Source organism: Narcine bancroftii, chromosome 5 (assembly GCF_036971445.1).
Source record: "Narcine bancroftii isolate sNarBan1 chromosome 5, sNarBan1.hap1, whole genome shotgun sequence".
Classification (NCBI taxonomy): Eukaryota; Metazoa; Chordata; class Chondrichthyes; order Torpediniformes; family Narcinidae; genus Narcine; species Narcine bancroftii.
This window is the reverse complement of record NC_091473.1, coordinates 51,519,379-51,540,941: the sequence shown is the minus strand read 5'-3', so window position 1 is coordinate 51,540,941 and position 21,563 is coordinate 51,519,379. Positions and strand designations below refer to the sequence as shown.

Below are 21,563 nucleotides of genomic sequence, written 5' to 3'. Positions count from 1 at the left end.
TGTGCGCGCGCGCAGTTGTTTGCAACCTTCCGGATTTTGCAATCATTTGAAAATGGCGGACCCTTTAAGCAAATGCAATGTTTCAAAATCGCAAACAGGGGCACGTGTTCTTAAATGAATTTAGATAAATAAATAAACTATAATATCACTAACATGTTTGCCTGAGTCAAATATGGTGGTACCTGGAATTTTTTTTTGTTTAGTATGGGAATTACGATGTAAATAGTAGGGGAATTAAAAATGTAAATTGAGATTGCAGATGTTGGAAAACTGGAACAAAACACAAAATGCTGGAGGAACTCAGTAGTCAGGCAACATCCATGGAAAACAGCAGATATTCAGCATTTTGGGCCAAGATGGTAATGATCTATTGCCTTCCAGGGATTAGATCATCTATTTTTAGGTCAGATTGGTTGAAGACGAGTGGGGAGAAAAGCCATACTCTGTTTCACAGTAATAATAATATATTTAATGATCATTCGGGAGCAAGCATGGACCAGTGGATACAAAAATATTAAGAGTTTAGCAAGAACACTTGCAACTACTCAAAAAGTGTCTGTGTTTGGCCTGCGTTGGGTACAGTTCTAATGTCATCCACATAGGGATAAATTTATGTAGACCTGATGCTGACGTGGGAGCACTGGTGGGATTAGTGGTGTTCCCTCTACTTTTTCTCCTGGAGCAAAGAGAGCAGTACTTAAATCAGTGCATGGGAATCCCTCGTCACAAATTCCTTTGTGCTGCAAGATTATAATAATTTGCTTTTTCATTTTGCCTTCCAAATAAAACTGGCTCAGATAGCTGTCCCCATCCCCACCCTCTCTTACCTTCAGTGGAAAGGTGACTCTTGGCCCCGAGCCTGGTGGCTGGTGGCCAGGTAGCTGGCTCAATGTGGGAGTTTGATAGGGTGGGGGGGGGTGGAAAAACAGACGGACAGCTGGGGGCTGGGGACCAACTGATGGACGGAGGCTGGCGATGGACAGCCAGGGGTGGAGGGGAACCAACGGATGGCTGGGGGTGGGCAACTGATGGGCGGCTGATTGACAGTCGGGGGGCTAGGAGCAATGTGGTCAGCCCTGTGTCTCACACACACACACACACACACACACACACACACACACACACACACACACACACACACACACACACACACACACACACACACACAAAAACCTCTGGTATCTGGAATTTAAAGAAGACTGGCAAAAAAGTCGAGGAGAATAAAATTACAGGTTTAAAAGTGTAAAAATGAAATGTTCTTTGAAGTAACACAGAAACCTTTGGTGAAGATGGGAGCAGATATTTAGCCAGTAGAGTGCTTTGCTCGTAGCAGGTCTCTCAGTAAAGAATTACAAAGATTTTCAGTCTCAGAAAGAATGTCCCCCTGATTTCAAAACTATAGCGCTGATCTTTTATCCTGACACTATGTGCCTTTCTTCTAAATACTCTAACCAGGGGAAAACAGGTAGCAGCACCAATTTCAATATAATCTTTGTTTCAATAAGAACATTTCTCATTTTTCAAATCCTCAAAGTATCAGAGTATTCTACAACCCCTCATTATAGGAGAGCACCTCACCTTAGGAATCAATCTTCTACACCTACACTGCCCTGACTCCGAGGTGAACATTTCATTTCTTACCAAGTGTACGGGTATGAATTGAATAATCTATCATCCCAAGTTAAATTGCACAAAACAGTATTCCTCCTTCTGAATTTGAAATTAAAACTAATATGACTGTGAGTGTTTCCTTACTGATTAGGAGGAAGGGAGAAAAAGGAAAAAAAATTATTCCCAGCAATGTGTAAACAGAGCTCACCTGGGTCAGTCCTTGTTGCCCTGCCTGCAGCTTTGGAACAGCAGTAATGAATTTTGTTGGTGTTCCAGTTCCAGACGTCATTACCTTTGTGGTGATGATTGTAATTGGTGATTTCATGCCAGTACTCCCAGTGACACCTCAAAAAAGATGGAAATAGTAACATTAAAATTATTCACTGCATTCTGAGACACAAATTAGGACTATAACTTTGTTAAAATGATCTGATCAATTTGATTTGACTAGTAGATAAACACTGTGAGTTATATTTTCATAACCACAACACCCCAAAACTTATGGAAAAAATTATACAAGAACTCAATTGTTCAAGGAATGATCAATGTTTCAGGTTGAGACCCTGCATTGGGACTGATGGAAGATTAGCAGTGTGCAGAAATGAGAGGGAGGGGAGAGACAGCAACTGGTAGATGATAGGTGGAACGACTCGAGGGAGGGGAATTATGATCAGATAAAATCAGGAAGGGGTAAGAGTAGGGATAGAAGCAGGTAGGAGGTAGTTGGAAACAGTTGAGAAAAATATAGACAGATAGAACCAGGGAGAGAAAAGTGAAGCAACCCAGGTAGATAGTAAGCGAGTGATGTGGGTTCTATCAAGTGCAGTCTCTTGTGTCTTAATTCCTTTTTAAAGTATATCCACAATTCTGACTTGGGGAGCCTAGCAACCAAGTGCATGTCAGGGGTGAGATAATCTATTTTTAGGTCAGGTTGGTTGAGGACCAGTGGATTTTAATGTTCCACAATAATAACAATATATTTAGTGATCATTCAGGAGCAAAGAGGGCAGGCTCATAAAGGGCTTAAATCAGTACATGGGATCCCTCAACATAGATTCCTTTGTGCTGCAAGATTATAATAATTTGCTTTTTCATTTTGGCTTCCAAAATGGATAACCTCATGACTGATGTTTCAGGTACTTTCCATCTGCCAACTTCTTGTTGACTCATTTAACTGGGTAGACTCTATGTCCTCATAACTGCTAAACAGCTTCTCTTTGCGCATTCCAGAAAATATATTTTTACAACCATACTTTATTGGGCACAGTTTTAACAGTTAGGGTGAATGATGCAGAAATAAGGGGTCCAATGTTTGTTTCTGCCATCACACTGCACACGATTATTTAAATCTTGGCCACTAAGATAGATGAAATTCCTAGTACTTAAATCAACAGTCACTTTTACCCATTGTACTAAGGGTTTTTGGAGGTCATTCAACAATTAAAAAAACAGGTCTTAGTCAGAGTTTATTTAATAGACTCCATGAATATCAAGTCAACTTTATTTATTGTTCATCCCATGCTTGCACGGTAGGACAAGGTAGTGATTCTCCATGACCACAAAGCATATTTACATAGATACAAGGAAAGCAGATAACACATTAAAATATTAAGGTATTAAGACGTATACACTGAAAGTCCATGCGCACAATGCACATCTGTACTGGGAGTTCAGGAGTCTAATGGCTTGGGGGCAGGGGAAAGAAACTATTTCCCACTCTGGACATAAGAGCCCGACTGCTTCAGTACCTCCTGTCAGATGGCAGAACAGTTTACATTCAGGATGTGTGGAGTCTTTCCGCCTGCATCAAGTGTAGTAGATGTCCTCCATGATAGGAAGAGATTCCTCAATGGTCCTGTCCTCTGACGTCACTATCCTCTGCAGGGTCTTGTAGTCCAATGTGGTACAGATTCCAAACCAGGCAGTGATACAGTTGCATGGGATGCTCTCAATACATCCTCTGTAGAATGTAGGGAGGGTGGAAGGTGAGAGATGGATTTTCCTCAGCCTTTGCAGTGAAGGCACTGCTGGGGTTTCTTGGCTATGGAATTGGTGTTAAGGGATCAGGTGAGGTTCTCCGCCAGGTGCGGTTCTCCGCCAGGTGCACACCGAGGAACTTGATACTCTTGATGATCTCAATTGTAGAGCCGTCAATGGTCAGGGGAGCATGATCTCTGATCTCCCCAGGCCCTCCTGAAGTTGGCAACCATCTCTTTTGTTTTTTTTTACATTCAGATACAAGTTGTTTGCTCTGCACTAGTTCGTTAGTATTTGAACTTCATCTCTGTATGCTACCTCCTCGTTCTTTTTTTAAAATATTTTATTCCAGATTTAAACTCAAACAGTTATTGACATTGTCGATGTTAACATTAACAATATCAATGCCAGTTGCAATTTACAAATGTCAGTTTTATACAAAAGGGAAAATTCCCTGTAGAGTTCAAGCTCTTTTCTTCCCTTCCCCTCTATACCCTCCACATTTAAAACCTTCTTCTTTGGCTTGGCTTCGCAGACGAAGATTTATGGAGGGGGTAAAAAGTCCACGTCAGCTGCAGGCTGACAAGTCCGATGCGGGACAGGCAGACACGGTTGCAGCGGTTGCAGGGGAAAATTGGTTGGTTGGGGTTGGGTGTTGGGTTTTTCCTCCTTTGCCTTTTGTCAGTGAGGTGGGCTCTGCGGTCTTCTTCAAAGGAGGTTGCTGCCCGCCAAACTGTGAGGCGCCAAGATGCACGGTTTGAGGCGATATCAGCCCACTGGCGGTGGTCAATGTGGCAGGCACCAAGAGATTTCTTTAGGCAGTCCTTGTACCTCTTCTTTGGTGCACCTCTGTCACGGTGGCCAGTGGAGAGCTCGCCATATAACACGATCTTGGGAAGGCGATGGTCCTCCATTCTGGAGACGTGACCCATCCAGCGCAGCTGGATCTTCAACCTAACACTCAACCAACCACAATTACACATAACACTTTGGACATTCACAACAAAGGTGTAAATTATACATCAGGGATTTGTAGATTTGTCATGTCCCTGCAGGCGGTGCTCAGGCTGATTTCTTCTCACGACTTTTCCTCGTTGAAATGGGATGGCCCTCTCCAGCTAATTTCAGGGCTGACGGTGAGGTTGCGGCAGCAAGGCACGACAGTCCTCCCTATAATTGTGTTTTAATGGAATTTAGGTATGGTTGCCAAATTTTTACAAATGTGTCATACTTTTTTCTGAAGTTGTACGTGATTTTCTCCAGGGGAACAGAGTTTTCTATTTCCATATTCCAGTGTGCAATACTCAAGCAGGAGTCGGACTTCCAGGTAACTTCTATGCACTTCCTGGCCACTGCCATGCAATCGTTACAAAATAAATTTGAAATTTGGACAGGTTCATTGTGAATCTTATGTCTATTATGTTTCCCAACAGAAATAACTCTGGCACCTGCAGGAATTCTTTACCTACAATTTTTTTCCATGGTTTGACCAAGTTCCACCCAGAAAGGGCTCACCTCGGTACATGTCCAGGTTGCGTGCACAAAGGTTCCTGTCTCAATACCACATCTGAAGCGTTGGTCTGATCATTCTGGCTTAGACCTGTTCAGTTTTTACAGTGTCAGGTACAGCTGGTGCAGAAAGTTCTATTGCACCAGCCTGTACCACGTGTTAATAATTGCAGTCATACTGGTCCAACACAGGCTGGACCAGCAGTGCTCGTCAATCGATATTCGTACGTAAATCTGACTTCCACCTCTGCCTTGACTTATGAAGGCCTGGGTTTGGTCCTTCCTCCTGGAGCATGAAATACATTGCCAAGATAAACTTCCATGTGTTCCCCCTTCGAATCAGGGTCTCCATCTGCACTCCGGTCGGGCTAGAGTTGGACCTAATTTGTTCTGCAGAAAAGATCTTTCCTGAAGGTAGCAATGGAATGTCTTGTTTGATAGATTATATTTGTTCCTAAGTTGTTCAAATAACATTAAACGTCCCTGCTCATAACAGTCCTTTATGCATCTGACAAAATTACAATGCTAGGTGTCCAGAATCTTGTTAACCACCGTTAATGGTATTAGCCTATTTGGAGCTAGGGGTGTTTTTGGAGACAGCCCCAATTTGATTCCTAAATATTGGTTGATCTTATTCCATATAGAAGTTATTGGTTTCAATATGGAGCTGCTTGTTTTTCCAGACAACAATTTAGTGTCCCACTTATAAATAAAGTCCTCTGCTACCTTCTCACCTACCTCGCGCAGCCAATTTATGCCCAGGATGGTACACCTACCCCTTTGGTGATATATCTCAACTGGGCTGCCCAAAAATATTTCTTAAAGTTGGGCATTCCTAATCCACCAGGTCAATATTTCCATAGAGACTCTGGCCTCCTTTCCGTTCCACTGAAATGTCCTTATTCTTGAAGACAAATTTTGAAAGAATCCCCAGGGCAACATCACGGGCAATGTCTGGAAGAGGTACTGGAGCCTTGGCATCACATTCATTTTAATAGTGACCCTGCCCACCAGGGACAGCCGTCTATTTAAATCCTCCTCGATTCTTCCCAGCAAGGGGGTATATTTAGTTTATATAAATTATTCTTCTCTATTTTAACTCCCAGGTACTTAATCTCGTTTGTGGTCACTTTAGATGACTATTTTCTTGACAGTGACTATAATCCCACTCAGTAAATGGTATGATTTTGCTCTTACCCCAATTGACCTTACACTCTGAAATATCCCCATAGTCCTTCAGGGTACAGCGCAGCTTAGTCAACGAGTTCACTGGGTCTGTCAGATATATCAGAACGTCATCAGCAATACGTTCTTCCTGGCCTACTCTACAATATTTGATGCCTGGATCCTGGCAAATGGCTTCGGCCAACTGTTCCTTGGCCAGTACAAACAGAGCTGGAGATAGTGGGCAACCCTGTCTGCTTGATCTTGTCAGTTTTAAGGCTGGAGAAATTTGTCCATTGGTCACAACTTTAGCCTTGGGTGCGTGGTATAACACCCTTATCCAATTTATAAAAGTTGGCCCTGGTCCCAATTTTCCCAGCACTTTAAATAATAAGTCCCACTCCAATCTGTCAAATGCCTTTTCTGTATCCAGGACCACAGCCAGACCCCTCTCATTTCTGGTTTGTGCCAGGTACATTATACTCAACAGTCTGCCAATGTTATCCGCTGCCTGTCTTTTTTGCACAAAGTCCGCTTGGTCTTTGTTTATTAATTTCAGCAAATACCCCGCCAATCTATTTGCCAGGGCTTTGTCCAGTATCTTATAGTCTGTATTAATCAATGAGATAGACCTATAAGAAGCTGGCATTAGCAGATCTTTGTTTTTTTTTAGGATCATCGCGATGATTGCTGTTGAAAAAGATCCCGGGAGGGTATGGGTCTCATTGTCTGGCCTACCATCTCTATATAAAGAGGCATCAATAAGTATTTAAATTCCTTATAAAACTTGGGTGGAAATCCATCCTCCCCTGAAGACTTGTTTGTATGCAGCGAATTCAATGCCTTCCCTATCTCTTCTTCTATGAAGGGATTATCTAGGCCCTCCTGCTCTTCTGGATTTAAATTTGTTAACTCTAATTTAGTCAAAAACTCATCAATTTTATCAGGGACCCCCACCCACCATGCCAATTCTGATTTATATAAGCCCTTGTAAAATTCCCGGAAGGTCTCATTAATCTCTTTTGGCTTATATGAGATTCTGACATCCCCAGTTTGTACCACATTGATCGTCCTTGAGGCTTGTTATGACCTCAGCTGCCAAGAGAGGAATTTATGGGCTCTCTCGCCCAATTCATAATATTTTTATTCTGACCACATTATGGCCTTTTCCATACCATATGTTTGAAGTGTATTATATTTCAATTTCTTGTATGTTAGAGCCCTATAATGGTCTTCTGAGCCCAATTTTTAAGAAGTCCTTTTCAAGGTGAACAATTTCTTGTTCTAATTCGTCCATCTCCCTCACATAGCTTTTAAAACATTTTTTTAGTGTATCCAATTATTTGACCCCTCAAATATGCTTTGAGGATGTCCCATAGGAGGAAGTTATCTGGAGAAGAGGTACAGTTGGCCTTGAAGAACATGTCTATCTGCGCTCTTACAAAACTACAAAACTCTGGCTTCTTTAAGAACAACGCATTGAGACGCCATCTGTATGCCGTATCCTGCTTATCTGACATTTCCATTGCTAATATCAAAGGTGAATGGTATGAGCGAAGTATTGCTATGTACTCAGCCTCTATGATCCTACCCTCTACATGGGTTGAAGCCAGGAAAAAATCTATTCTTTGAGTAGAAGGAATAGTCTCTCTCCCTTGGATGATTGTGTCTCCATAGTATCAAATTCAACACCTTCATATTGTCAATAGTAGCCCTCACCACCTTTGTTTTAGTTATTTTCTTTGTGACTTGTCTAGGACAGGATCCAGACAGAAACTAAAATCTCTCCCAACCAAGATGTTCTCTTTTCCTTCTGCCAATCTCAGGAAAATATCCTGTATGAACTTTTCATCATCGAAGTTGGGGGCATACACGTTTACCAAAGTACAGGGTTCTGAATATATCTGAGAGTGCACCAGTATAAATCTTCCTGATTTATTTGTAGTCACATTCTGCACTCCCACTGGAACACTCTACCCTATCAGAATTACCACACCCCTTGCCTTTGAGCCAAATGAAGTGGCCATTACATGGCTCACTCATCCTCTTTTTAACTTTTGGTGTTCCTGCTCTGTTAAGTGAGTTTCTTGGAGAAAGGCTAGATCCATATTTTTAATGTGTGCCAAGACTCTTTTCCTTTTCACTGTTCCGTTCAGGACATTAACGTTGAAACTAAAGTGCTTTATACTCTTAGCCATTGCCCCGGAGAATCTCAGACCTGTGTTTCTTCTGCACTCCACCACCCCATATCCATCATTCATCTAACCTTTTACCTTAGCTCCAGCCCACCAGGACAGCGACAAACCCTGGGAAAATAAGACAAGGACAAAGACAACAAACCCCAAAGAGAAGAAAAGAAACCCAAAAGAATTATAATAAAAGTTAATCGACCCTATATAGATTTCCAATTCATACCCTCATTCCATCCGTTGTTCCCCCTCTCCATCCTTTGGTGACTGTTTCCCCTGCTTTGTCACCACCCCCCTCCATATAATAGGCTGAGCGTCTCGCACCCATCTGCCTCTCTGCCCACCTCTCCTGAGCACCCCAGACCATTTCTCTTGTCACATTCTTTCCCCATTCTTATTTTTATGCAGAAACCATAGACTCTTATTCTTATTAGTCCACTATCATTATTTACAATGCATTTTCACTTTCCATGAAACATTGACCACTTCTTTTAGGCTCCTAATTGTCATTAATCCATAGTATTTTAATAATTTCCATTCCAGAATTGATAGTTATTACAAACTGGAAACTGTCTGACAAACTGTGAGGCTACTTTTGTATTGGAGAATAATTTTCTCTCTCTCCCCCACCCCCACAACCTGGCATCAATATCTTCAAAGTGGCTGGGTATCTAGTTGTACTCTTGTATCCCTTCTGCTTTGCTACCCTCTTTACTGGCTCCAGCTCTTTCCTTTGGCGCAGCAACACCCCACATGGTCTGGGTAGAAAAACCTTTATCATCCAATTCCAGCGCCCTCCCCACCCCCTTCGCCTTCACCCGCAATCGCAGCACTCGTTAATCTTTTCTCAGTCCTGGTGGCGCAGCAGTTTGACCAGCACAGAACTGGGCTCTGACCATGGCCCAGGTGCGAGAGAAAAGACCTTATTCGATTTCCATTGACTTCCCCTGTTCCTCCCTCTCCAGAATCTCTGGCAACCAGCCCTGGAAAAAAGCCACAGGGTTTCCCCACTCTTTGCTCTCTTTCAATCTCACAATTTTTATTATATTTTACCTATTATAATTTTCTAGAGCATCAATTTTCTGCCAGAGGCCGCTCCTTTCTGCCCCCATGTTGTCACCTCTTTCTTCAGCTTCACCATTCTATCCTCATTATCCCTGTTCCCTTCTCTACCTCAGCCACTCACTCTTCCTTTTAAAACATTTAAAACATTTTCACATCTGGCTTAGTGTTCAACTGTCCTTTTTTTTGCTCAAGTCTAAAGATAATTGTTTTCCCATTTTCTCCATCGCCTCCAGGATAACCCACAATGAGGGTTCCTCTCCTCTCCCTGCCTCTGCTATCTTTTCCGCCTCGTGCTGCCCAACGTCGTCCTTCTTGCCACTGGCCACCATGTCACCTCCACTATCACTGGATGGGTCCATCACACCATCAGTTTCCTCTGCCCCTGCAGGGTCAAGATCTCCTCTTCCCATGCCTGCCAACCATCGTGCTCCCTCCCTCATTGCTGGATGAGTCAGTCGTAGTCTCTGCCACCATGGGGCCGAGGTCTCCAGCTCCCCACCCCTCCTTGCGTGCCTGCCGACTATCACACTTTGCATTTGTGCGCCTTGCGCTCGTTGCTCTGGGGGTGGAAGGGCTGTTCCCTCCGTCACTCAATGTGCTAGCATCTCCTGCCATGGGGCTGAGGTCTCCCACATGCCCCTGCCTTACAGTTTTACCGTCCATTGGGTGAGTGCCCCTGGAATTCTGGCTGCCATGGGAGTCAGCCTTACTGTTGACTGTTTCCCCACGCGAGCCTCAGGTGCTCTCCTCAGGCCACATCGCCGCCACCACCGTTGGAGCCGTTAGGGCTCTAGATCTGTGATTTCCCATGCCATCTTGATCCCATCGAGTTGTGCTGAATCGAGCCTCTCTATTCCCAATCGTTTTACTGGTCATCTTTTGCTGGCTGGCGTTTTTCTTCTCCATCTTTGGCAGGGAAGTGATCTAGTCCTGCTCTCTGCACCTTTTAATTCTTCTAACTTTGACTTTTGTGCCCTTTTTCCCATTGTCTGGAAGCGCCTGGGGTCCACTTTCTCCTATTCTCTCTGCATCACGTGACCTCCCTGCCTCCTCATTCTTACTGATAAGGTCCACCACTGTCGTGTCAGCCAACTTGATGATGTGGTTCGAGCTGTGTTTGGCTGCACAATCATGGGTCAGTTGAGTAAACAGCAGTGGACTAAGCACGCAGCCCTGGCCCACCCCCACCCGAGCTCAGTGCGATAGTCTTGGAGGTGCTGTTTCTGATCTAGTCTGCTTGAGGTCTCCCTGTCAGGAAGCTGAGAATCCAATTGTAGAGGTAGGTGTTTAGTCCCAGCAAGCCCAACTTCCTCATCAGGTACTGAGGTATGATCGTGTTGAATGTTGAACTGAAGTCCATGAAAAGCATTCAAACACGAGTCCTTGTTTTCCAGGTGGGTGAGGGTTAGATGGAGAGTGGCGGCGATGGCATAATCCATGGAGCTTTTGGATGTATATGCAAACTTCAGGGGAGTCCAGTGAGGGGGGCAGCAGGTGCTTGATGTGCTCCATGACGAGCCCCTTGAAGCACTTCAACGTGAGTGCGACAGGGGAGTAACCATTGAGACAGGACACAGATGACTTCTTTAGCACAGGGACAACGGTGGCAGCTTTGAAGCACACTGGGACCACAGTGCTACTCAGGAAGATGTTAAAGATGTCGGTGAGAATATGTTACTATTAAAAAAAAAGCTCCAAATTTACAATCCAAATTATAACAAGGTTTTTCAGATAGAAAAAAAAATCTCTTGTAGTTTGGGAGGGAAATTTGGCTGAAGGTAATTCAGTCCCTTCATCCAAGTCATTAATGTGGATTGCAAATAATTGAGGCCCCAGAAATAATCCCCACTGAATTCCATAACTACCTATCAATCTGATTTTGACCCAGAGATCACTCTGCTTTATGTTAGCTACTGAATTCTCTTTTGAATGCATTCTGGAAATCAAATTTAGTGGTTATGAAAAATATTTGTTAAATCCTCAAAGTATTCTAGCATATTTGTTAAATATGATTATCCTTTCATAAAATCACACTTGATTTGGTAAATATGCTGCCCAATAATGAGTCTGGCATTTATCAATGACTGACATTAGACTAACTGGCCTATAATTACCTTTTATTTTTTCTCCTGTGAATTGAGGCAATTAAATTTGTGGTTTGCTAATCCTTTGGCACTGCAGCAGAATCCAGGGAATTTTGGTAGATGACAACAAAAACATCTACAATATCTGCATCTTTACTTTCTAAGATTGCAGGAGGCAAGCCATCTGGTCCAAGAGATTTGTTGGCCTTTGGCCTTGTTTATTTGCCTAGTACTTTTCTCTCCAGTGACAGAGGTTCCTGTGGGTTCTTCATTATCATTATTGGAATGTTCTTAGTGTTTAATAGCTTGAATTTCAGAGCAGGTTTGAGAGGCTAAGTGGCATATATCTGCTCCTGTTATGTCCTTGTATGTAATTCATGAACAATCCTTATAAAACACTGGCTCAGTCATAACTTGGTCAATATGTTCAATTCTAGGCACCACATTTTAGGAAAGGAAACCTAATCCACCTTGGAAATTACAGCTGTATTTGAAAATCTCTCCCTCTTGATTGAACAAACAGGCTAACAAGCAAAATAATTTCACAAGAAGGTAAACACAACATTCATCCCAATTAAAATGTATCACCCCCACACACATACACTTGCCTATATTAAAGTAGATTTGATTTTATCTCTCTTCTTTACCTGTAGGACTAGGCTGAGAAATAAGCGCAGACATTGGAATTGTTTTGAGGATGGTGGTCGTTGGTTTAGAAGAGGCAGGCGACATGTTACCAAGGCTCACAAGTGTCTGTTTTAGGCCCATGTTTCCTGCTTGGGAGGTGGTGATGATAGTGGCAGGCTTCCCATCTGCAGAAGTAACGAGCTTTAATATGGTGGCCCCTGGAGGCAACTGACCTTTGGTCTATTGAATTTGGGGGAAAAAAAAGAGCAAGCCATCAGCTCTGTAATAGGAGAATAACTTCATAGAACATTACAGCACAGTACAAGCCCTTCAGCTCATGATGTTATGCCAACCTCTATAAACATACTCCACAACAATTGAATCCTCCCCTACCTCACACCCATAACCCTCTATTTTTCTTACATCCATGTACCCATCTAAGAGTTTTTTGTATGTCCCTATAGTACCAACCTTCACCACCATTTCTGGCAATGCATTCTAGGCACCTATTATTCTCTTGGTAAAGAAAAATGTTACATCTGACATCTCCACCAAACTTTCATCCCTCACCTTAAACAGATGTCCTCTGGTTTTTGCTACTGTCACCCCAGGCAAAATATGTTGGCTGTCCACCCTATCTATGCCTCTCATAATCGTGTAGACCTCTATTAACATCTTCGCTCAAAAGATGTGCCTGGTTTTTGCTACTGTCACCCCAGGCAAAATATGTTGGCTGTCCACCCTATCTATGCCTCTCATAATCGTGTAGACCTCTATTAACATCTTCGCTCAAAAGATGTGCCTGGTTTTTGCTACTGTCACCCCAGGCAAAATATGTTGGCTGTCCACCCTATCTATGCCTCTCATAATCGTGTAGACCTCTATTAACATCTTCACTCAAAAGATGTGCCTGGTTTTTGCTACTGTCACCCCAGGCAAAATATGTTGGCTGTCCACCCTATCTATGCCTCTCATAATCGTGTAGACCTCTATTAACATCTTCGCTCAAAAGATGTGCCTGGTTTTTGCTACTGTCACCCCAGGCAAAATATGTTGGCTGTCCACCCTATCTATGCCTCTCATAATCGTGTAGACCTCTATTAACATCTTCACTCAAAAGATGTGCCTCATAAGACACATTCTCCAATCCAGGGATCGTCCTGGTGAATTTCCTCTGCACCCTCACCAAAGCTTTCACATTCTACCTGTAATTTGATAACCAGAACTGAACACAATAATTCCAAGTGTGGTCAAACCAGAGTTTTATAGAGCTATAACATTACATCATGACTCAGTAACTCAATCCCCGACTATTGAAAGCCAGCATACTATAAGCCTGTCTTATCAACCTGCACGGAAACCTTGAGAGATCTATTGATTTGGACCCCAAGAGCCCTCTTCTTCTACACTGTTAGGAATCATGCTGTTAACCATTTGCTCCCCAAAACTTTCCTCCACTCACCTTAAACAAATATTCTCTGGTATTTGTTAATGTCACTCCAGTAAAAAAGGGCTGGCTGTCCACCCTATTTCGGTCCATCATAATCTTATATACCACTATTAAGACACCTCTCACCCTTCGTCACTTCAAAGAGAAAACCCTTAGTTCTGTCAACCTTAATTCACGATATTTTCTCCAATCCAGCAACATCCTGGCAAATCTCCCCTTCCACCCTTTCTAAAGCCTCTACATCCTTCCTGTAATGAGGTGACCAGAAATTAATGCATACTTTGTGTGGTCTAACCAGAGTTTTATAATTCAACATTTTCAATACATTTGTAGGCTGGTCCCATAAATTCTTCACCACAAACTGCATACAGCAGAACTGTAAGACTAACAATAGAAACCTAGTCCTCAATGAATTGAGTTATTGCAGATGATTGTAAAACATTATAATAATTATACCTTTAATTGTTGCAACACATAGGTTTTATCAGAGGAGCAAGTTGCCTGTACACATTTTAATTGTTGTATAATTTGAGATTAATCTGAAGCAAAGGAAATTGCAGATACAGTTTTTCATCACAGCAGCAAGAAGCATAAAATTACACAAGGCTTCTGCAACAGGTTTTGAGAAGCTCCATAGGAATTTGTTTCCTTTTTTATCATGTAATAATACAGAAAGTGTAATACCACATGAAATTTTGCCTCCCATGAGGCAAAGAGTCACCATTAATACTGCCTGGTATCCCTGACAGTATAAGGGAATGAGAAGCAAAAAGAGTCCCTTCAGACACTGAATGTCCAGATTCACCTTCAGTGCTCCCGCAGTGTCCTGCAGCCTCACAGACGCCTATTCGATCCATTGGCAACCTGAACACCAGATCCAAACTGATACAATCAGGAAGCCTTCAGGACACGAGGCCTTTCAGGAGCCTTTCTCGCCCTTGGCACCCTCTTGAATCCCGGTTCCAATACCTGGTTCCCATGAGCCAGTCTCCAGCAGCCCACAGCCTTTGTGGATCGTTTAGCCCAAAGTCACCAGCAGCCTTGTGTGAGTCCTTCGACCACAAGTCAATCACTGTCTGTGTGGGTCCTTCAGTTGCTGAGCCTCTCGTTGGTCCACTAGCGTGATCACTGTCCTGTAGGGTCATCTCCTATGCTTCTCTTTCTCAATAGGGGTGGGTTCCCCCCATTTCTGGTGCCCCGTGCCAGTTCGCTGCTTCCCCACTCTGTAACCCTTCGTGGCAGCTGCCAGCACAGGTGCCCCCATCTTGGGCACAAACCCTGGATTTTAATTAAAAACACTGTCAATTCCTTTAACAGGCCATTTAAAGCCAGTACGGAGCCATCAACATGAGGACCAGGCTGTTGGACCCTACAGAGCAGTGTTTTGTCTCTGCTTCCCGCTCTCCCAGGTCTGCATCAGTGGCAGTGGAGCCCTTACAGCAGCTCTAGCCGTGCTGCTATATTTTTGCAAAGTGTACTAACATTTAAGGTGTTCAACAGATCTTGCAGTTATTACAAGTTTCAAAGACATAACTGTGCTATTAATTCCACATTCCTTCTAACAATTCTAACAGACAAAATGAAATTAGGCCACTCAGGACACAATGGTAACTTGTGTTGAAATATGGAAAAGTGCTGCTTCACTAGCATATATCTGACCTCAGAGCTTTTGAATTGTGCCTCCTATTACTGAAGGCCATTAGCATCATTTGGTCACCTTCAATACTCAAAGCTCGTATACTGGAATATCAAAATTAAACAAAACGCCTTTTAGTTTTTGAACTAAATGCTTGAATTGAACTTCTGAAGGGAGAACAACTGAGGGCTCTAGTAAGTAAAAACACTGAATTTATCTGATTGATCAAATATCAACTCTATTTTTGCACACATATTCCATAAAGCTGTACATTTCTCAGTTCAGGTCAGATTGAGGATATGTGGCTCCCAATATGTACAAATTTAAAACACAAGGCAAAGGAAGAGACCCTTGGAGGCAAAGGAGTTGCTGGGTAGTTAAAGGAGAATGCAAAGGGTCACTAGAAATGACTTGCACCATGTTATAACAATGTGAAATTGGTGAGCAGGAAAATACGACTTATCCCTAAAGCTTGCGCCAGGATTCACACAGATAACCTCATGCTCTTCTAAGAACTACTTTTTTTTCCAAGAAAGAATGCAGAGAAACAAACTGGAGAAATAAACCACTTATGTTTTGAAGGCTGTGAAATTTGCCAACCTGGAAGATCTGTGTAAGAGGTCCAGTGGAACTTGTGCCTGAGATGGTGGCCTGTTGTCCCGGTTTAGCTTGCAGGGTTAGTACCTTGCCCAGATTGGAAATCTAGGATGAAGAGTGAAAGTATACAATTCAACTAAAACACTGGGACAATCATTACAGTACTTTCACTACTCAAGAGACAATACATCCAGTTATATATTTCCAGAAATCATAGAACATCACAGCCCAGAAACAGGCCCCTTTGACTTTTCTAGTCTGTGACAAACCATTTTTTTTATTGCCTAGTCCCACTGACCTGCACCCAGTCCATAGCCCTCCATACATCTCCCATCCATGTACCTGTCTAAATTCTTCTTAAATGTTAAAATTAAATCTGCATTCATCACTTCAGCTGGCAGCTTGTTCCACACTCCCACCACTCTCTGTGTGAAGAAGTTTTCTCTCATGTTCCCCCTAAACTTTTCCCCTTTCACCCTTAACCCATGTCCTCTGGTTTGTATCTCACCTACCCTCAGTATAAAAAGTCTATCCCCCTCTTAACTTTAAATATCTCAATCAAATCTCCCCTCATTCTTCTCTGCTTCAGGGAATGAAGTCATAACCAGTTTAACCTTTTCCCATAACTCTGTTCCTGAAGTCTTGGCAACATCCTGGTAAATATTTTCTGCACTCTTTCTATCTATTGATATCTTTCCTGTAGTTAGGTGACCAAAACTCCACACAATACTCCAAATTTGGCCTCATCAATGTCTTATACAACTTTATTATAACTTCCCAATTCCTACACTTGATACTTTGATTTATGAAGGTCAATATACCAAAAGCTCTCTTTATAATCCTATGCACCTGTGACGCCACTTTCAGGGAATTATGTATCTGTATTCTCAGTACTCCTCTGTGCCCTACCATTTACCATGTATGTCCTTTCTTGGTTTGTCCTTCGAAAATGCAACACCATTAAATTCCATCTGTCATTTATCATCCCAATTTTCCAGATGGTCCCGATCCCTCTGCAAGTTTTGAAAACCTTCTTCACTGTCCACAATGCCTCCAATCTTAGCATCATCTGCAAACTTTCTGATCCAATTGAGTACATTATCATCCTGATCATTGATATAGATGACAAACAACAATGGTCTCAGCACTGATCCCTGAGGAACAACACAAGTCACAGGCCTTCAGTCTGAGAAGCAATCATCCACCACTACTCTCTGGCTTCTCCCATCCAACCATTGTCAAATCCAGTTCACTACTTTACCATGAATACTGAGCGTCTGAACCTTCCTAACCTCCCATGAGGGACCTTGTCAAAGGCCTTATTAAAGACCATGTAGACAACATCCATAGCCTTTATTTCACACACTTTCCTGGTAACCTCCTCGAGAAACTCTATTAAGATTGGTTTAACACGAGCTACCACGCACAAAGCCATGTTGACTATCCCTAATCAGTTTCTGGCTATGCAAATAATTGTATATCCAATTTCCTAGAACACCTTCCAATAATTTACCCATTCCTGACATCAGGATGACCGTCCTATAATTTCCAGGGTTACTTCTGGAGCCTTTTTTAAAACAACATGAGCTGCACTCCAATCCAACGGCACCAAACTCGTGGCTAATGACATTTTAAATATTTCTGCCAGAGCCCCTGCAATTTCTATTCTAGCCTCTCTCAAGGTCTGAGGGAATATTTTCTCAGGCCCTGGAGATTTATCCAACCTTATTTGCTTTAAGACAGCAAGCACTTTTTCCTCTTTAATCTGTATAGGTTCCATGTCCTCTCTTCTTGTTTTCCTTACTTCCCATGATTCTGTGCCTGTTTCCTGAATAAACACTGATGGAAAAAAAACCATTTACAATCTCCCCCATCTCTTTTGGCTCCATATGAAGTCAACCACTCTGATCTTCAAGGGGACCAATTTTGTCCCTTGCTACCCAATCATTATTGGGCGGCATGGTTAGCGTAGCAGTTAGTGCAATGCCTTTACAGCGTCTGTGATTGGGACTTGGGTTCGAATCCGGCACTGTCTGTATGGAGTTTGTTCGTGTCTCCCCATGACTGTGTGGGTTTTCCCCATAGGCTCCAGTTTTCTCCCACTGTCCGAAATGTACCAGAGGTTGGAGGTTACTGAAGTGTAAATTAGGTGGCACAGACCCGTTGGGCGAAATGGCCTGTTACTGTGCTGTATGTCTAAATTTAAATTTAAAATTTAAATCCTTTTGGTCTTAATACACCTTATAGAAACCCTTAGGATTTTACTTCACATTGTCTGCAAAGCAACCTCATGTCTTCTTTTAGCCTTTCTGATTTCTTGAGGTTTTTCTTGCATTTTTCATATTCCTCAAGTATCTCATTTGCTCCACATTGCCTATACCTGCTGTACACCTTCAGAAAAAGATCCCCAATATCCCTTGAAAACCAAGGCTCCCGATATCTGCTTACCTTGCCGTTAATCCTGATAGGAACATGCAAACTCAGTACTCTTAAAATTTCTCCTTTAAAGGTCTTCCACTTACCTTGCACATCCTTGTCAGAAAACTTATCCTAATCCATACATTCTAGATCTTTACTAATTTTTAATGTCATAAATCCACATTCCAATCCACGTTTTAAGCTTGTCTGCCTTTCCCACAATACTCCTTGCATTGAAATACTTCATTAATTTTTTTCATAATTAATGATGTACACTGTTCTTCTACCCCAAAACTCTATTTGATAAGCCAAGGTAAATTTATGAAAGGTTTGCATCTAATATTAACCATGTTTTGCACTCATTCCATAATGTTCCAAAGCCCTCCACAGCCAATTAAGTCATTTTTAATTGTTATCACCTGTTAGTGGAAATAAAAGATGCTAATTTGATGATTATTCAGTTCCACGTTGTGTAGCTCAATAAATGAATGATCCACAGTGGGAAAAGAAAAGGACAAGTTCAATATCAATTTGAAATGTATCTATTTCAATGCTAGGAGTATTAGGAATAAAGGGGATGAACTTAGAGCATGGAACGATGGAGCTACAATGTTGTGACTGTTACAGGGATATGGCTGGAGGAAGGGTAGGATTGGCTGATGCAGGTATGGGGTTTAGGTGTTTTAAAAGGAATAGGATGGAGGTAAGAGAGGGAGGGAGGGAAGAGTAGCATTACTGGTCAGGGATAGTGTCATGGCTGTAGAAAGGGAATACGCTGCTGAGGGGGTGTCTCCTGAGACGGTATGTGTGCAAGTCAGAAATAGGAAGGGAGCAATCACTGTAATAGGAGTAGTCTATAGGCCCCAAATAGCCCTTGGGATACCGAGGAGCAAATAAGCAGGCAGATTTTGGAATGGCGCAGGAAATACAAGGTTGTTATTATGGGAGACATCAACTGCCCTAATAATGATTGGCACTTCCTGACTGCAAGATGGATAGATGGGACTGAATTTGTCAGGTATGTTCAAGGATTCTGACACAGTATGTGGACCAGCTGACGAGAGAAAAGGCCATACTGGATCTAATTCTGGGTAATGAATCTGGTAAAGTGGCGGAACTCTCGGTTGGTGAGCATTTTGGTGAGAGTGACCACAACTCCATGAGCTTTAGCATAGCTATGGATAAGGATGAAAGCACACAAAATGGTAAAGTGTTTAATTGGGAAAGGGCTAATTATGATGGGATGAGGCAGGAACTAGAGAGAGTAAATTGAAAGCATGTTTAAAGGTGAAAGTACAGAACTAATGTGGAGGAAATTTAGGGACCACTTGTGCTGGGTTCAAGAGAGGTTTGTCCCAATGGGACAGGGAAAAGATGGTTGGAAAAGGGAACCATGATTTTCAAAACAAGAGAGGCAGCTAGTCAAGAGGAAGAAAGCTTACAACAGATACAGGAAGCAGGGAACAGGAAGAGTTCATGAGAAGCATATATTAGCCAGGAAGGAGCTTAAAGAAGGATTTAGGAGAGCTTGAAGGGGCAGGAGAAGGTCTTGGCATGTAGGATTAAAGAGAACCCCATAGGGTATGTGAAGAACAGAAGGATAACGAGAATGAAGGTGGGGCCACTAAAGGATAAAGTAGGCAACATTTGCCTGGAGGCGGAGGAGGTTGGAGAGGTCCTAAATGAATACTTTGCTTCAGTATTCACAAAAGGAGAACCTTGATCAGGGTGACGGGGGAATAGAACAGGCTTGTGAGCTAAATAATGTTGCAATTAAGGAAGAGGAAGTGTTGGATCTTCTTAAAAACATTAAGATTGAAAAGTCCCTGGGCCTGGCCAATATATACCCAGGTTACTGCGGGAAGTGAGGTAAAAGATGGCAAGGGCAGTGGCTATGATCTTTGAGTCCACTTTGGCCACAGGGAGGGTGCTGGAGGATTGGAGATTGGCAAATATGGTCAGCTTGTTTAAAAAAGGTAATAGGGAGAATCCTGGGAATTATACACTGGTGAGTCAAGCATCAGTGGTCTAACTACTGGAGAGGATTCTTAAGGATAGGATCTATGAGCACTTGGAGAAGTACAGTCGACTCAAGGATAGCCAGCATGGCTTTGTGAAGATCATGCCTTATGAGTAATTGAGTTTTTTGAGGAGGCAACAAAAAAAATGAGGGTATGGCGGTAGATGTGGTCTACATGGATTTCAGCAAGGCATTTGACAAGGTCCCCCATGAGAGACTCATCCAGAAAGTCACAGGATCAGTGGAAAACTGGCTGTATGGATAAATAATTTAATTTGCTTGTAGGAAGAAAGCAGAGAGTAGTAGTAGTGGAAGGGAAGTACTCTGCCTGGAGGCAGGTGACTAATGGAGTGATGCAGAGATCTATTCCACGACCCCTGCTCCTTCTAATCTTTATAAATTACCTAGATGAAGAGGCAAGTAAATAGGTCAGAAAGTTTGTGGATAATATGAAGGTTGGAGGAGTAGTGGATGGTGGTGAAGGTTGTCTTAGGTTACAAAAGGATATAGACAAGATGCAGAGTTGGGTGGAAAAGTGGCAGGTGGAGATAATGGCATGTGTGAGATAATGCATTTTGGAAGGACAAAGCTGAAGGCTGAGTACAGGGTTAATGTTCGGTTAATTAAAGCATAGATAAAGAGGGACCTTGGGCTCCAAATCGATACATCCCTCAAGGTTGCCGTGCATGTTGATAAGGTAGTTAAGAAGACCTATGGGATGTTGGGCTTCATTAGTAGAGGCACTGAGGTCAAGAGTCAAGAAGGCATGTTGCAACTCTACAAATCTCTGGTGAGACCACACTTGGAGTATTGTGTACAGTTCTAGTCATCTCATTATAGGAAGGATGTGGAAGCTGTGGACAGGGTTCAAGGAGATTTCCTAGGATGTTGTCTGGATTGGAAAATAAGTCTTGTGTGGCAAGGTTAGCAAGGCTGGGAGTTTTCTCTTTGTAGCACAGAAGAATGAGAACAGAAAATAGAGGTCTACTAGATTACGAGAGGCATAGATAGGGTGGACAGGCAGTGCCATTTTCCCAAGGCAGGAATAGCAAACACCAGAGGACATGTGCACAAAGTGAAGGGAGGGAAGTTTGGGGAGACATCAGGGTTAAGTTTTTTCTTCACACAGAGAATTGTGGATGCCTGGAATGCCTTGCCAGGGAAGGTGGTGGAGACTGAAACATTAGGGCCATTTAAGAGACTCTTAGACGGGCAC

The 21,563-nt window shown here is 42.6% G+C and overlaps 1 protein-coding gene across 5 annotated transcripts in view; it reads right to left on the bottom strand.

The window, feature by feature from the left end:
- Positions 1-21,563, bottom strand: part of LOC138763377 (host cell factor 1-like) — a 141,431-nt gene that overhangs the window by 79,992 nt on the left and 39,876 nt on the right. For all 5 annotated transcript variants that reach the window (XM_069937426.1, XM_069937428.1, XM_069937430.1 and 2 more), the window contains 3 exons: positions 15,913-16,014; positions 12,247-12,466; positions 1,820-1,956 (listed from right to left, as the gene is read on the bottom strand). In XM_069937426.1, the coding sequence (XP_069793527.1) occupies positions 1,820-1,956; positions 12,247-12,466; positions 15,913-16,014 (459 nt within the window). The remainder of the gene's footprint in view (positions 1-1,819; positions 1,957-12,246; positions 12,467-15,912; positions 16,015-21,563) is intronic.